Source organism: Cetorhinus maximus, chromosome 21 (assembly GCF_964194155.1).
Source record: "Cetorhinus maximus chromosome 21, sCetMax3.hap1.1, whole genome shotgun sequence".
Lineage (NCBI taxonomy): Eukaryota > Metazoa > Chordata > Chondrichthyes > Lamniformes > Cetorhinidae > Cetorhinus > Cetorhinus maximus.
This window is the reverse complement of record NC_135899.1, coordinates 42,211,729-42,227,397: the sequence shown is the minus strand read 5'-3', so window position 1 is coordinate 42,227,397 and position 15,669 is coordinate 42,211,729. Positions and strand designations below refer to the sequence as shown.

The 15,669-nt window shown below is 43.5% G+C and overlaps 1 protein-coding gene across 1 annotated transcript in view; it reads left to right on the top strand.

Moving 5' to 3' along the window:
• The window catches only part of kcnq4 (potassium voltage-gated channel subfamily Q member 4), a 596,979-nt gene that overhangs the window by 535,201 nt on the left and 46,109 nt on the right, over nt 1-15,669 (top strand). The window contains exons 10-11 of the mRNA XM_078566896.1: nt 8,864-9,081; nt 11,188-11,290. Coding sequence (XP_078423022.1) covers nt 8,864-9,081; nt 11,188-11,290 — 321 coding nt within the window. The remainder of the gene's footprint in view (nt 1-8,863; nt 9,082-11,187; nt 11,291-15,669) is intronic.

Here is a 15,669-nt window from a genome sequence, read left to right as displayed (position 1 = left end):
CAGATTATTCAAATATGGAGGCATTACAGTCAATCTTCACCTGATCCTCGCTTGATATCCATTCAAATTGCAGGTTCCAGTAGGAGACACTTAGGCCAATTGTGATACTTCCACAATCACAACAAGTGTGGCTAGATAATTTAGCATGCATCATGGATGGGACCTGGAACATTGATAGATGGGCTCTAGCAGGAGATCCCTGAAGAGAAGTTTTCTTCTCTCAAGTGTTTGATTTACTGGCTTTCCAAATGTCCTTTCTTGTGACCTGACACTGAAAGTATGTTTATTTTTAAACATCTGTTGATAATGCAATGGGAGCAAAAGACACTGGGAAATTATTTAACTCAGTATCAAAGGACGGAGTTGGACGGTTGCACCCAACCAGTCAAAATTCTACATTTTGTAACCAACTAATTTCTCTTCACCAAAACAAAACAAAGAGCCAACTATTTAGTTTCAGGATTAAATCCAGACTCTAGTTTTATATGAAATTCACTGTTTACAGTGCACTTTAATGTGTGTTTTTTGGGTCTGGAGAGTGACAGTGTCAGAGTGGAGAATGGTAGTAGAGAACCCATTTAAGAAAGAGCTGATTGCTGTGTAGGAAGTTGAATGGCTAAACTGAGATGGACCGACTGGCCTTCTGAAGCAAGTAAATCCTGTGAACCTTTAACATAACAAGAATAAATTGCATTTATGTAGAACCTTTAACATAGTAAAACATTCCAAGGTACATCACTAGAGCGTTATCAAACAAAAATTTTACATCAAGCCACATGAGAGATTAGGACAGATAACCAAAAGTTTGATCAAAGCAGTTTTAAGGAATGTCTTGGATAAAAGCCAGGTAGAGAGCAGGTGAGGTTGAGTGAGGGAATTCCAGAACTTAAAGCCTTGGCAGCTGAAGGCACAGCCACCAATGATAGAACAATTAAACAAAGGGATGTGTAACAGGGTAGAATTGAAGGAGCACAGGTATCTCAGAAGGTCTTAAGTCTGGAGGAAGTTACAGAGACGGGGAATGAGGCAATAGAAAGATTAGAAAATAACGCCAGCCACTGTGGGTCAGAGAGCATACACGTGATGGGTGAACAGGAGTTGATGTGAACTACAGGTAACATAGGTAACAAAGGCATCAATGAGGTTTTCTGTAGTAGATGAGCTGGAGTAGGGCGGAGTCAGGCAATGTTATGGAGGAGGCATTCTTAGTGATGGCATGGATATGTGGTTAGGAACTCAACTAGGGGTAACGTACGCCAAAAACAAACAATCTGGTTCAATCTCAGACAGTTGTCAGGGAAAGGGATAGAATCAATGACAAGGGAATGCAGTTTAAGCAGGGACTGAAGACCATGACTTAGGTCTTCTCAATATTTCGTTGGAGGAAGTTTCTGCTCATTCAGTACTGGATGTCAGACAAACAGTCTGATAATTTAGAGACAATGGAGGGGTCCAGAGAGGTGATCGTGAGGTAGCGCTGGGTGTTGTCGATGTACTTGTGGAACCTGCCACTAGGTTTTCAGATGATGTCACCAAGGAGCAGCATGTAGATGAGAAATAAGATGGACCAAGGATAGATCCTTGAGGGATACTGGAGGTGACAGTATGGAAGCAGGAAGAGAAGCCTTTACAGGTAATTCTCTGGCTATGATTAGAACAGTAAGAATGGAACAAGGTGAGGGCAGACCCACCCAGCTGGGTAACGGTGGAGATGCGATGGAGGAGGATAGTGTGGTCAACTGTCTCAAAGGCTGAAAGTACAGGTCAAGAAGGATGCGGAGGGATAGTCTACCTTTGTCACTCTGTGATAGATGCCATTTGTGACTTTGACAAGAACAGTTTCAGTACTGTGACAAGGGTGGAAACCTGATTGGAGGGATTCAAACATGGAGTTCTGGGAAAGATGGGCACAGAGTTAGTAGACAATAGCATGTTCATGGACTTTAGAGAGGAAAGGCTGGTTGGAAGTGGGGCAGTGGATTGCAAGGACAGAGGGGTCAAGAGATTTTTTTTTATGAGAGGAGTGTTGAAGGAAGATTTGAAGGGGAGAAGGACAATATCTGAGAAGAGAGAACCAATAACAATATCAGCTAACATGGAAGCCAGGAAGGGAAGTTAGGTGGTCAGCTATTTAGTGGGGATAGGATTGAGGGAGCAGGAGGTGGATCTCATGGACAAGATGGACTTGGCGAGGGCATGAGGGGAGATAGAAGAGAAACTAGAGAAAGGTGTGAGTTCAGAGCAAGGGCAGAGCACCTTAGAGGAAGTTTGACCCAGTGGGCTGGGGGAAGAGAGGGAAGTGGCCGAGGCATATGATCGGATAGTCTCAGTTTTAGTGACAAAGAAGTCTGTGAGCTCTTCACATCTGTTGTTGGAGGTGACGGTGGAGGAGGCAAGGGAGAGAACATCGGAACATAAGAAATAAGAGCAGGAGTAGGCTATTTAGCCTTTTGAGCCTGCGTTGCCATTCCTTAAGATCATGGTTGACCTGATTATGGCTTTATCTGCACTTTCTCCCTGCTCCCTATAATCCTTGACATTCTTGTAGATCAAAAATCTGTTTAACTCAACCTTGAATATATTCAATGACCCAGCCTCCACTGCTCTCTGGGGTAGAGAATTCTAAAGATTAACAACCTTCTGAGAGAAGAAATTCCTCCTGATCTCCATCTTAAATGAGAGATGCCTTATTTTCAAACTGTGCCCCCCGTTCCAGATTTCCCCAAGAGAGGAATCATCCTCTCTGCATCTCACCTGTCAAGGCCCTTCGGAATCTTATTTGTTTCAATAAGATTACCTCTCTTTCTTCTAAACTCCAACCTGTTCAATCTTCCTTCATAAGACAAACTCCTCATCCCTGGAATCAGCCCAGTGAACCTTCTCTGAACAACTATACTGGAACTGTATAAAACGCTGGTTAGGCCACAGCTAGAGTATTGCGTGCAGTTCTGGAATCCACATTATAGGAAGGATGTGATTGCACTAGAGAGAGTGCAGTGGAGATTTACCAGGATGTTGCCTGGGCTGGAGAGTTTTAGTTATGAGGAGAGATTGGATAGACTGGGGTTATTTTCCCTGGAGCAGAGGAGATTGAGGAGGGACATGATTAAGGTGTATAAAATTATGAGGGGCATAGATAGGGTAGAACAGGAAGGAACTTTTCCCCTTGGTGGAGGGATCAATAGATTTAAGGTAAAGGGCAGGAGGTTTAGAGGGGATGTGAGGAAGAATTTTTTCACCCAGAGGGTGGTGGGAATCTGGAACTCACTGCCTGAAAGGTTGGTAGAGACAGAAACCCTCATAACACTTAAGAAGTATTTGGATATGCACTTATGATGCCATGGCATACAAGGCTATGGGCCTAGTGCTGGAAAATGGGATTAGAATAGTTAGGTACTTGTTTGGCCGGTGCAGACTCGATGGGCCGAAGGGCCTTTTTCTGTGCTGTAGACCTCTATGACTCTACCCATACTGTCCCTCTTAACTTAGTGTAATCTATAAGCCTGGATGTATAACTGTATATTGGCTAATGTACCATTCTACAAATATCTGCCAGTATCTCACCTCTAGCATTCTGGGTTTGACTGTGCACCACCCCAGGACTTGGTATGCGCCGTTCCGGAACTGGCTCTGTGCCATTCTGGGTCCGGCAGTGCACCGTTCGGGGTCCGGCTATGCACCATTCCGGGACTGGCAGTGCATCATTCCGGGACCAACAGTGCACCATTCCGGGTCTGGCTGTGCACCATTCCGGGTCTGGCTGTGCAACATTCCGGGTCTAGCTGTGCACCATTCCGGGTCTGGCTGTGCACCATTCCGGGTCTGGCTGTGCACCATTCCGGGTCTGGCTTTGCACCATTCCAGGGCTGGCTTTGCACCATTCCTTGACTGGCTGTGCACCATTCCAGGTCCAGCTGTGCACTATTCCTGGACTGGCTTTGCACCATTCTGGGACTGGCACGGCACCATTTTGGGCCTGGCACTGCACCATTCTGGGACCGGCACTGCACCATTCTGGGCCTGGCAGTGAACCATTCTGGGCCTGGCAGTGAACCATTCTGGGCCTGGCAGTGCACCATTCTGGGACCGGCACTGCACCATTCTGGGACCGGCAGTGCACCATTCTGGGACCGGCAGTGCACCATTCTGGGACCGGCAGTGCACCATTCTGGGCCTGGCAGTGCACCATTCTGGGCCTGGCAGTGCACCATTCTGGGCCTGGCAGTGCACCATTCCGGGTCTGGCACTGCACTATTCCGGGACTGGCAGTGCACCATTCCAGGCCTGGCTTTACACCATTCCGGGACTGGCTTTATGCCATTATGGAACCAGCAGTGCACTATTCCGTTACCAGCTGTATTTGCCTGTTGCTGCCTGTGTGCTCAAGAGTGGCTCCATCTATATGCTATAGAGTCAAAGAATATTTCAACATAGGAACTGGCCATTTTAACCCAGTGAATCTGGTATGGTATTTCCCACAAGCCACCCAGTCTCACCCCACTCTTCTCCTTCCCCATTTCCTTAAATATTTTTCAAGAAACTATCATTTCTTTTAAAATAATGTATTAGTTTATTCGGCAACATTTAGTGGCAGAGAATTCCACATTTGATAAGCCTGTATTCTGTTTCCTATCTATGATTGAACCTGTTTCCTATTTCAGTCATATAATTGAGTCAATTTGGCATCTGTCTGTTTTAGCCCACCTGCCATTTTAATTAAATATGAAATATTGCGTTTCTTGTTTTGCACAAGCATGTTCGATTCTATTTCCTGTTCTGCATATATGACGGAATCCAGTGCTGGTTTTCTCATATCAAGCGTTTATCCATTTGTGGCTAGGGTGATTGAACCTCTCTCTTGTTTGGTCCACATGTGATGAGGCCATTTTGAATATTACTTGTGATCAAACTCAATTCTTTATCACATGCTGATTAAATCCATTTCCTGTTTCATTTTGCTCATGTGTGATTCATCCTGTTTCCAGTTTAGTGGCTGTATGATTGAGACTCTCTCTCCTGGTAGGTGCATGTGATTGAGACTCTCTCCTGGCTGGTGCATGTCATTGAGACTCTCTCCTGGTTGGTGCATGTGAGTCAGACTCTCTCCTGGTTGCATAAAAGCAAAACCCAGCCTAGTCAGCCCACTGACTCCCACAGCTACCTCAACTACAGCACCTCACACCCTGTAAGGACTCCATTCCATTCTCTCAATTCCTTCGCATCTGTTCCGATACTGCCACTTTCCAAAACGGTGCTTCTGACATGTCTTCCTTCTTCCTTAACTGAGGCTTCCCATCCACCGTGGTTGACAGGACCCTCAACCATGTCCGACCAATCTCCGGCGCCTCTGCCCTCACACCTTCCTCTCCCTCCCAGAACCATGATAGGGTCCCCTTGTCCTCACTTTTCACCCCAAAAGCCTCTGCATTCAAAGGATCATCCTCCACCATTTCCGTCAACTCCAGCACCACCAAATGATGCTACCACCAAACACATCTTCCCTTCACCCCACCATTGGCATTCTGTAGGGACCGTTCCCTCCGGGATACCCTGGTCCACTCCTCCATCACCCCCAACACCTCATCCCCCGCCCCCCATGCGATCGCAGATGGTGGAAAACCTCCCCCTTTACCTCCTCCCTCCTCACCATCCAAGGGCCCAAACACTCCTTTCAGGTGAAGCAACGCCTCACTTGCACCTCCTTCAGTTTGGTCTACTGCTTATGCTGTTCCCAATGCGATCTCCTCTACATTGGAGAGACCAAATGCAGACTGGGTGACCGCTTTGCAGAACACCTTCGGTCTGTCCACAAGCATGACCCAGACCTTCCTGTCGCTTGCCATTTCAATACACCATCCTGCTCTCATGCCCACATGTCCATCCTTGGCCTCCTGTAATGCTCCAGTGAAGCCCAACACAAACTGGAGGAATAGTACCTCATTTTCTGATTCGGCACTTTACAGCCTTCAGGACTTAACATTGAGTTCAACATCTTCAGTCCATTGTTTTATCCCCATTTTTTATCCTATTTTCAATCTTTTTCCCACCACCGTCCCCCACTCCCACCCTCACTGGGGGCCATCTGTCACTTGTTGATGTTTTTTCCAGAGTGCTTACACTTGTCCTGCTGTTATCGCATTCTGCTTTTTGACCTTAATGCCACCAGCAGCACCTCCTTTAGCCAGTACCGCTAGCACTAACACCCCTTTGTCCTTTTGTTCATGATATCTTTGGCAATCTCCGCTTTGCCCCCACCTATCGCTGGCCTTCTATCCAGCTTCACCTGCTCCACCCCCTTTAAACAGTACAAATTTCATTGCATTTTTACTTCTCTTTAGCTCTGAAGATGAGTCATACAGATGCGAAACATTAACTCTGTTTTTTCTCTCTAGAGATGCTGTTCGACCTGCTGAGTTTTTCCAGCATTTTCTGTTTTTGTCTATCCTGGTTGGTGTGTGTGATTGAGACTGTCTCTCTTGGTTGGTGCGTGTGAGCCAGACTCTCTCCTGGTTGGTGTATTGTGATTGAGACTCTCTCCTGGTTGGTGTGTGTGATTGAGACTCTCTCGTGGTTGGTGTGTGTGATTGAGACTCTCTCCTGGTTGGTGTGTGTGATTGAGACTCTCTCCTGGTTGGTGTTGTGTGATTGAGACTCTCTCCTGGTTGGTGTGTATGATTGAGACTCTCTCCTGGTTGGTGTGTATGATTGAGACTCTCTCCTGGTTGGTGTGTGTGATTGAGACTCTCTCCTAGTTGCTGTGTGTGTGATTGAGACTCTCTCTCCTAGTTGGTGTGTGTGACTGAGACTCTCTCCTGGTTGGTGTGTGTGATTGAGACTCTCTCCTGGTTGGTGTGTGTGATTGAGACTCTCTCCTGGTTGGTGTGTGTGATTGAGACTCTCTCCTAGTTGCTGTGTATGTGATTGAGACTCTCTCTCCTAGTTGGCGTGTGTGATTGAGACTCTCATGGTTGATGCATGTGATTGAGACTCTCATCTTGTTGGCCTGTGTGATTGAGACTCTCTCCTGGTTGGCGCTTGTGATTGAGACTCTCATGGTTGGCGCTTGTGATTGAGACTCTCATGGTTGGCGCTTGTAATTGAGACTCTCGTGGTTGGTGTGTGTGATTGAGACTCTCTCTCATGGTTGATGCATGTGATTGAGACTCTCTCCTTGTTGGCCGGTGTGATTGAGACTCTTTCCTGGTTGGCCTGTGTGATTGAGACTCTCTCCTGGTTGGTGCATGTGATTGAGATTGTCTTTCCTGGTTGGTCGTAGAGAACTTGAATATTGCTGAAAAGGGTGACATGTTGCTGAAGCTTTTCATCTTGCAGCCATCAGGACAAACTCAAGGATGCCAAATTTCAAGCAATCAAGACAGTTTATAGGACAGGAAGAAAGGGGTGCTGATTAACTCTGATTGGCCAAGGCGTTGCATAGAGAAAGCTATGGGAACTGTAGGCTCCCCATGCTTTCAGGTAATTTAGGAAAAGTCGCAAGGTGTGAATATATTCCTTTTGTTTGCAGAGAACCACGATTGGCAGCACTTGCTGAAAAATCCTGAATGCGATAATAACGACACTCACAACCAATTTAAGATAATCAGTCAAGCTCGTAACGTGGGTCATTAACACTTGCTAGAAGCGACATGCATTCTTACCCGTTCTCTGCAAACAAAAGGAATATGTTCAAGCATTGTACTTTTTTAAAAATCACCCCAAAGCATAGGGAGCCTATAGTCCCTGTTGCTTTCTCCATTGGCCAATCAGAGTTGACTTGTCAATCAATCAGCACCCCTTTTCTCCTGTAATTGTCGTGATCCTTTGAAATTTGGCATTCTTGCATTTGTCCTGATGAGTGCAAGACAAAAAGCCTCGGCAACATGTCTCTCTGTTCAGCAATTTCCAATAAAGTAAACAAAGTAAAACACTAAATTATGCTTCCAAAGCTTTGAATAAAATTGTAATTTTGAAACATAACTAAGGCTATATCCTGGGTAGTGATGATCCAGGATAGAAACCTTGGGACGTGAGACAAACTGGTAAACAAGTGCATTAAGGACAAACATGAAAGCAAAGATATACACTAAAATGAAAGCAAAATACTCCAGATGCTGGAAATCTGAAATAAAAACAGAAAACGCTGGAAAAACTCAGCTGGTCTGGCTGCATCTGTGGAATGAGAAACGGAGTCAGTGTCTCAAGTCCGTATGACTTTTCTTCAGTTCTTTTATTATAGCAAAGATAAACATTCTAGCTCACTGCTGCTCAGATCCTATCCTACTTATACCACACATTTCAAATATTTTAAACAAGTTGACCTGTTTTTGGCATCATAAATATGAAGACTGGAAATTTATCTTCAACATTTTTTTTAGGAATTTTAAGTCCAGAAGAAAGGTTATGGAAATTGGAGCTCTTCCTTGGAAAGGATTAGCCTGGAAGTTCAGCCAACTGAAGATTTGAAGATTGTGAAGATGATTCTAGTAAAGTGTGGTGAAGGGTTAAACTCTCAGGTGGAGACAGGTTAAAAATGAGGATGCTAAGAATAAGAAGGGAAGTCATGGGGAACTTTTTCACATAAACAGTGATTGAGTTTTGAAATAAATTATCAGACAATGTGATATGTTTCTGGACTTAATAGAGTTACGTTGAGAAGATAAGTGGATGTGATTAATCACAATAAGAATAGACTCCTTGATGGTCATGAACTTTCCCTGTTTCTAAATTATTTTGTTCATATTTACATGTGTGGTATAAATATACTTTAAATATATAAACATATATTTTTAAATACATTGGCTTTGTAATGGTTAAGGAATTTTAATGGATACAAGGATTTTCATGCTTTTCTACCATGTTTCAGTAACCAGAAGCTAGGCTTCAGAGATAGAATGAAGATGAATAGTCCAAGGATTCAGAGTATGAGGAGCAAGCAAGCGTCAACCCCAAGTATCCAGCGCTCACCCAGTACGGAGAATGCGACACAGGTCAGCCCGACTAAGGTGCAAAAGAGTTGGAGTTTCAACGACAGAACCCGTTTCCGAGCATCACTCCGATTAAAGCCAAGAACGACAGTGGAAAGTAAGAAGAGAGAAATCTCAAAGACAGTGTGGAAATGCTACCTGAGTTACCAAGTTAGACCTTAGAGCCAATAACATGCTGTACTGCTACCTAGGCACTCTGTAGCTGAGTAAGAATAAACTCCATAATGCCATTGTTTGCTGGCCCTACCCAGGCCTGATGTGCTGGGATGGCCAGCAGAAGAGGGGAGGAACACAATGCAAAGGCTGGAATTTGATAGTGCTGCAGCCCTTCGAGATGCTGATTACCCATTCATGGAGGTTGGGGTCCAGGGACAGTAGAGCATCATCTTTTTAAGCCCATAGTGCAGAATAAGAGAAAAGTGATGTGGCCTGAGAGAGATGGAGGTTAGGCCACCCAGGTCCTTTCATTTAAACAGTTTTTACAGCCCTAATTAGCTTCATGCACAGTTCATGGACCGGCTCCAAGCAGCCTTGACACTGGCCTGTTCCGTTGGGTCACAGGTATTATGGGACCTATCACACTGAACTGTCCCACTGAATGAACGTGTAGAGAAGGTATTTTTGAGAGTGAAGCTAGGGGATTTCATTGGGGCATTGAAGATATATCTTTATTCTGCAGCTGGCCATGCTGTACCTGGCTTGGGAGTGTTTGCCGCAACATTGACTACCTGAAATGCTAAGTCTCCATTTCACAGTGTAAACCTTGATAGAATCATTGAAATTGCAGTGTAAAAAAGCCCACTCAGTCCATTATGCCTATTGATGCTAGCTCTTATTGGAGCTACCAACTTTAATCACATCTTACTGCCCTTTCCCCATTCACTTTTTTGCTCTTTTACAGGTACTTATTTGATTCCCTGAACCATTTTTTGGGATCCAATGGTGACTCAATTCACCTTGCAATTATTTGGCAGTTAAAGGACAAATCAACAGAACCACAACTAAAGGGTGGTTCAGGAGAAGGCTGCTATGGTTTTAAACGTTGTTGGGGAAATGGGAGGCTTACTCCTTTAGCCTTGATTCTGAGTAGTACCATGTTTGGATTGCTGCTCAGGATCCTCACGCTTTATGGGGAGAGCTCCTTATTTGCTTCATCTTGGGTCTTGATGAGTTCTGCGCACCCTGGATATTAATTGTCACTCGAATGGCCATTCATCAAGGGTTAGCCTAGACAGTGAATATTAGCCAATTATTCTATATGGAGAACATCACATTCAGCTCAAATCCTGCTCTTATTTAAAGTATATTCACACCCTACATTCCAGGTCACTGGAAAGTTACCTGAGGCAGGGAGTCCACCAATTTTTCTCCATGAACACTGAAGTCAAACTGTACTAATTTCACCATAAGACAATGGTGGAGAAATTGTTCTAAGCCAGCAGCATGAAACGGACTCATAGCAAATCGGCTGCCCATTTCTCAATGCACCTGATCTTCTTTCCACTGAAATTCACAGAACCATAGGTTTTGGGACTCTTTGTAACTCATTTCTTAGACTCCCTGTTGCTTTTACTTGGTTTGAACTTAAAAATCCTGGCAATATTTTCCAAGTCAATAGAAAATAACAAACTGGTATGGTAAAAAATCAGCTGCCGAATCACTATGAGCTCATTTCACATGGCTGGCTGAGACCAATTTCACCTCCCATATCTCTTTGAAAAAATCTCAAGACATAAAAGCCATGTTGGGGTGCCCCTTTAACCTGGGTGCACGGGTCTGAGGCTGTCATGAACCAAATGTGATTTACTTCCCCTATGAGGCCCAAAGCACCGTCAACATGATGTGCAAGAGTGTCCCTTCCAGGTATTTAGCTGTTGTTGACTAAAACAAGCTGTGGACTTTGGGTAAAGGCAGACCTCTCTCTAATGCTCTCCCCATGGTGGAAAAGTCTATTGATATTCAGTGGCCAAGCTCACACAGTTGTTATGGGGAGGAAGAGGAAAGTTGGGAACTCGATCAGGAATTATTTTTGAAGTGGGTCTTATGTTAAAAGCCTTTAATTGTTTTGTGACTAATTGCTTCTTTGACTATGAAGAGCCTTGGATGTTCTGAGGTCATGAAAGGTACTGTGGAAATGCAAGTCTCTTTTTCCTTTCTCTGTTTCAGCATACTGTGATAACTCTTTCTTTGCTTTTTCATTTAGCTGAGAATGTGGGAGATGACAACTATGATGAAAAGGCATTTCACTGTGACATCAGTATGGAAGATGTAAAGCCTGTTGTGAAAACACTCATCCGAGCCATTAGGTCAGTGTTTCATTACAAAGTGGAGATTTAACACTTCCTCAAGGTACACCAGCACATCCTGGCCAATGAAAAAAATCAGATTACTGAGACCATCTTGAAGCCTGTGATTAGCTGAGTCCGCCTTGTGAAATACATGGGGATTGAGACTCCACAGGAGGAGCTCTTGTGCTCGCCCACAGGGTTTTGTGGTTTGTCCACTGAGGTTAAGGTTACAGTGGATGAGCAGGGAGACCCGCCTGGATCATCACACACTGGATATTTTCACCTGAGGGCAAAGCTGTTGAATAATTTTATCATAGGGAGATTTTCTTTCTCACCATACCGAACATAACAGGTGTAAAATTAAATCCAGTACATCAGGGAGATGGAGGATATTTGCTCAATTGCTAACAAACCTCTTAGCTAGATACACACACTGTGTTCTGTTGCTCAGCTGGAACTGTGGTTAAATTGTCTTTTTAAAGCCACAAAGTCCTAAAATTGCTGTAAATACATACTTCCTGAGTTCAAATGGAGATTATTTGCCTTTAAGTAAATCTTGTGGTCGATTAGAAAGTACTTCCTATTGTCAGCAAAGTTCCTTTGTAAGTTCACAGGGAAAAAGGCAGAGGGGAATGGTTGCTTCTTTTTCTTAATTATATTTTTATAAAGTTTGGTTCAGAAATGTACATGTGTGGCACCTGGAGATTCATTAATGTGTCTCAAAACATTTGTGTGGCGTAAAGATAAATCAGCTGATATATATATTATACCATGTAATATCAAACACTGCTAATGTGAATCTTTGGGCCAGATTTTTGTCTCCCAGTGGAGGTGGGATTCGGGTCACGAAACACTGAACTTGGTTTTTTGTTGTTGGAGAAACAGTTTTCCTTTGCCTTCTCGACCTGACACCATTTCCATGTGACCTTTACATGGCTTGGGAAGGCCTTGGGTACAAAATACACGCTCACCTCTTCTGAGGTCGAGGTCCCCATTTTGAGGACCACAGGAAAGTTTTATTTCCTCCCTACACTATTTTCTTGTGCTGGTGTGGGTTTTGGAAGCTCTGTAAAAAACGTACCTCCTTTGAGAGCTCGTGATCACTGGGGGAAGCCTGCTGAGGAGTTGGCAACATTCTGAAAGGTAAGTGTAAAATGTTTTGACACCTTCAAATGTTACTATTAGATGCTGCATTATGATGTAGATGTGTTTTTTAATGCAGCTTTTCATCATGGACTCTGTCCTGCAGAGCTAAGTTAACCGTATTGACCACCATTGCGTAAGTGTTGACATAGAGTCATTTCTGGCACAGAAGGAGGCCATCTGGCCCATTGAGTCCATGCCAGCTCCCTGCAGAGCAATCCAGTCAAACCCACTTCCCTATTCTACCCCGTAGCCCTGCAAGTTTATTTCCTTTAAGTGTCCATCTAATTTACTTTTGAAATTGTTGATTGTTTCAGCTTCCACCGTCATTGTAGGCAGCAAGTTCCAGGTCATTACCACTCACTGTGTAAAAAAGGTTTATCCTCACATTCCCCTTGCAGATCTGCCTTATCTAAGGCTGTCACAATCTTGTACACTTCCAGCAAACCTCCCCTCAATGTCCTTTGCTGCAAGGAGAAAAGCCCAGCCTTTCCAACCTAACCTTGTAACTAAAATGCCCCAACCCTGGAATCGTTCTGGTAAATCCCCTCTGCACCGTCTCAAGAACAGTCACATCCTTCTTAAAATGGGAACTTTGTAAAGATTACAATAATGCCAGAAAAGTTTTGGATAAAACTGAAGTTTATGGAGAATGAAGGATGGGAGGCTGGCCAGGACATCAGTCTTCAGCTGACAAACGGATGGAAGAAGGATTCAGTGACAGATGAGCTGAGGTAGGAATGGAGGAAGAGACAGAGAGATATTGGATCAGAAGCTCAGCTTGGCATTGAACACGAGTTTGAGGCTGCGATTTGTCTGGTTTAATATGCAATAGTGGCAATGGGAGGAGTGTGTTGTCAGTGGTGAGAGCTATAAATGATGATTTCTCACTGTGTTTAGCAATGTGCTGGAAACAACAGTTCAGCCTGGGAAATCAGCTATTGCACTGATTATGTGGATCCAAAGCAGCTCACAGGCTAGTCTGACATCCCTAGTATTTCCTGTGGAACCACATGGTGTTGGCATTGCTAGAACCAGCAAACAGTAAGGAGAGCCCAACTTGTGGCTGCCTGTCAGTGAGAAATAATTAAGGAGCATGATTTCTTCTTCTATAAAATGAGGGATGTGCTCTGAATACAAAGAAAATTCCAAAAGGCTTAACTATTCCATGATATCTGGGGGTCATTCACTTATACCTACTTCCCAGACACCAAGGATTTTTTTTATTTTGATTACTGGCACTCCAGAAGACCAGGATCAATGTTTCATTAAAAACAAATACTGGTTTTGTAGAAAGCTTATATGGAGAGTAAAGTTTGGACTGCACACTGCATGATCTGTTTAATTAGCCATCGATGTACTCTGATTACCCTCACTTCACTCCCTGTCAATCTCCCATAATGTACTTTGATTACTCTCACACCACTCCCTATCAATCTTTACTTGTGTACTCTGATTACTCTCACACCACTCCCTATCAATCTTTCATTGTGTACTCTGATTACTTTCACACCACTCCCTGTCAATCTCCCATTGTGTACTCCGATTGCCCTCACTCCATACTCCCTGTCAATCTCTCATCATGTACTTTGATTACTCTCACACCACTCCCTATCAATCTTTCATTGTGTGCTTTGATTACTCTCACTCCATGCTTCCTGTCATCTCCCATTGGGTACTCTGATTACTCTCACACCACTCCCTGGCAACCACCGATTCCTTTGCTAAACCTGTTCTTTAGCCTTCCTGCTTCTTAATCTCGCATTTCAAATGTATTTTTTCTCTTTTTACCTGTTTTGATCCCTGTTTGCTCGTTGAATCATTTCACTAATCTTGCACATACCTGTGATCTGTTGCTACTCTGCTGTTAGGAGTCAAAGCAATTTTATCTGCTTTATAAAATGTTTTTTTATTAGTTGAACTGATATCCAAGGGTAGGATTTTCAAACTATTGATAACCTTTAATCAGAAGTTTGAGACACTTATATCACAAGTCAGCCCATCCTCTAATGCAAAAACTGGGAAGGAATCAGAATGTATTTGCTAACAGCAAGGAACCTGATCAGGTGTACTGTAAGGGTTAAAGACAGTCACTGAGATAGGATGGCAGGGATTGTTTTATTCCTCATCCTCCTATGTCCCAAACAAACCTTGCTTCCTCCCTGCTTGGGAAAGATATGAACAAAAAGCACACTTGATTAATTTAAGGCCGAGCTGCTCACAAGTGCAAACCTCCTGAATACCTACTTATATAGAATGTTCTACATAGTGAGATAGATCTAAGGTAATCCCCCTGTTTGTCTGAAAAGTGGGCAAAGGTCAAAAGTTGGACTTGCAGAATTCAAAGGCTAGCAGAGAGATCCTCATTAATGAGGTTGAGAAGTGTGTGGCTGTTCAAGAAATACAATTCCTCTTTAAGGCAGCTGATGAATTTTTAAAATCAGTTTATTGAATTCAACTGTATCTCAAATTTCACAGGAGGAGTGAAATGTGAGGCAGTGGGTTTGTCTGCCAGGACTTTTATTCCTGAATTGCACACTGATTTACGAAATGTTATCAGATTTCACATTGTCATCTTCAAATTTATGGGTGCACTTAATCAGCGAAATTAGAATCGAAAGAACTAGAACTAGAAAGGAGAACCAGCCCTACACCCACAGTGATGGATTCACTGATTACAGCCCTTTGTACTTTGCAGTTAATTACTTTTAATGTTGGTGCTCATTAAGTCATGGGTGGCATAGCTTGCAACTCAGTGGCAGTGTATTTTCATCCAATGCTCTGGTTTTTACTTAATGCCAGTGCTAGATATGTGCTAGCATGTTTTTACCCAGTCATAGTATTTGTACCTGATACCAACGTTGCAGTCAACAACAACTTATATTTATATAGCACCTTTAACATAGTAAAATATCCCCTAGGAGTGTTATGAAGTTAAATATGACTATGAGCCATGTAGGAAGATATCAAGTCAGATGACTTTGGTCAAACAGGTAGCCTTTTAGGAACATCTTAAAGGAGCAAAGAAAGGTAGAGAGGCAGAGTGTTTAGGGAGGGAATTCCAGAGCTTAGGCAGCTGAAGTTACAGCAATCAATGGTGGAGCAATTAAAATTGGGGGATGCTCAAGAGGCAGATATCTCCGAGGGTTGTGAGGTTGAAGGGGATAACTGAAATAGGGAGGAATGAGACCATGCAAGAATTTAAAAGCAGATGAGAATTTTAAAATCGAGGCATTAACCAGAAGCCTGTGTAA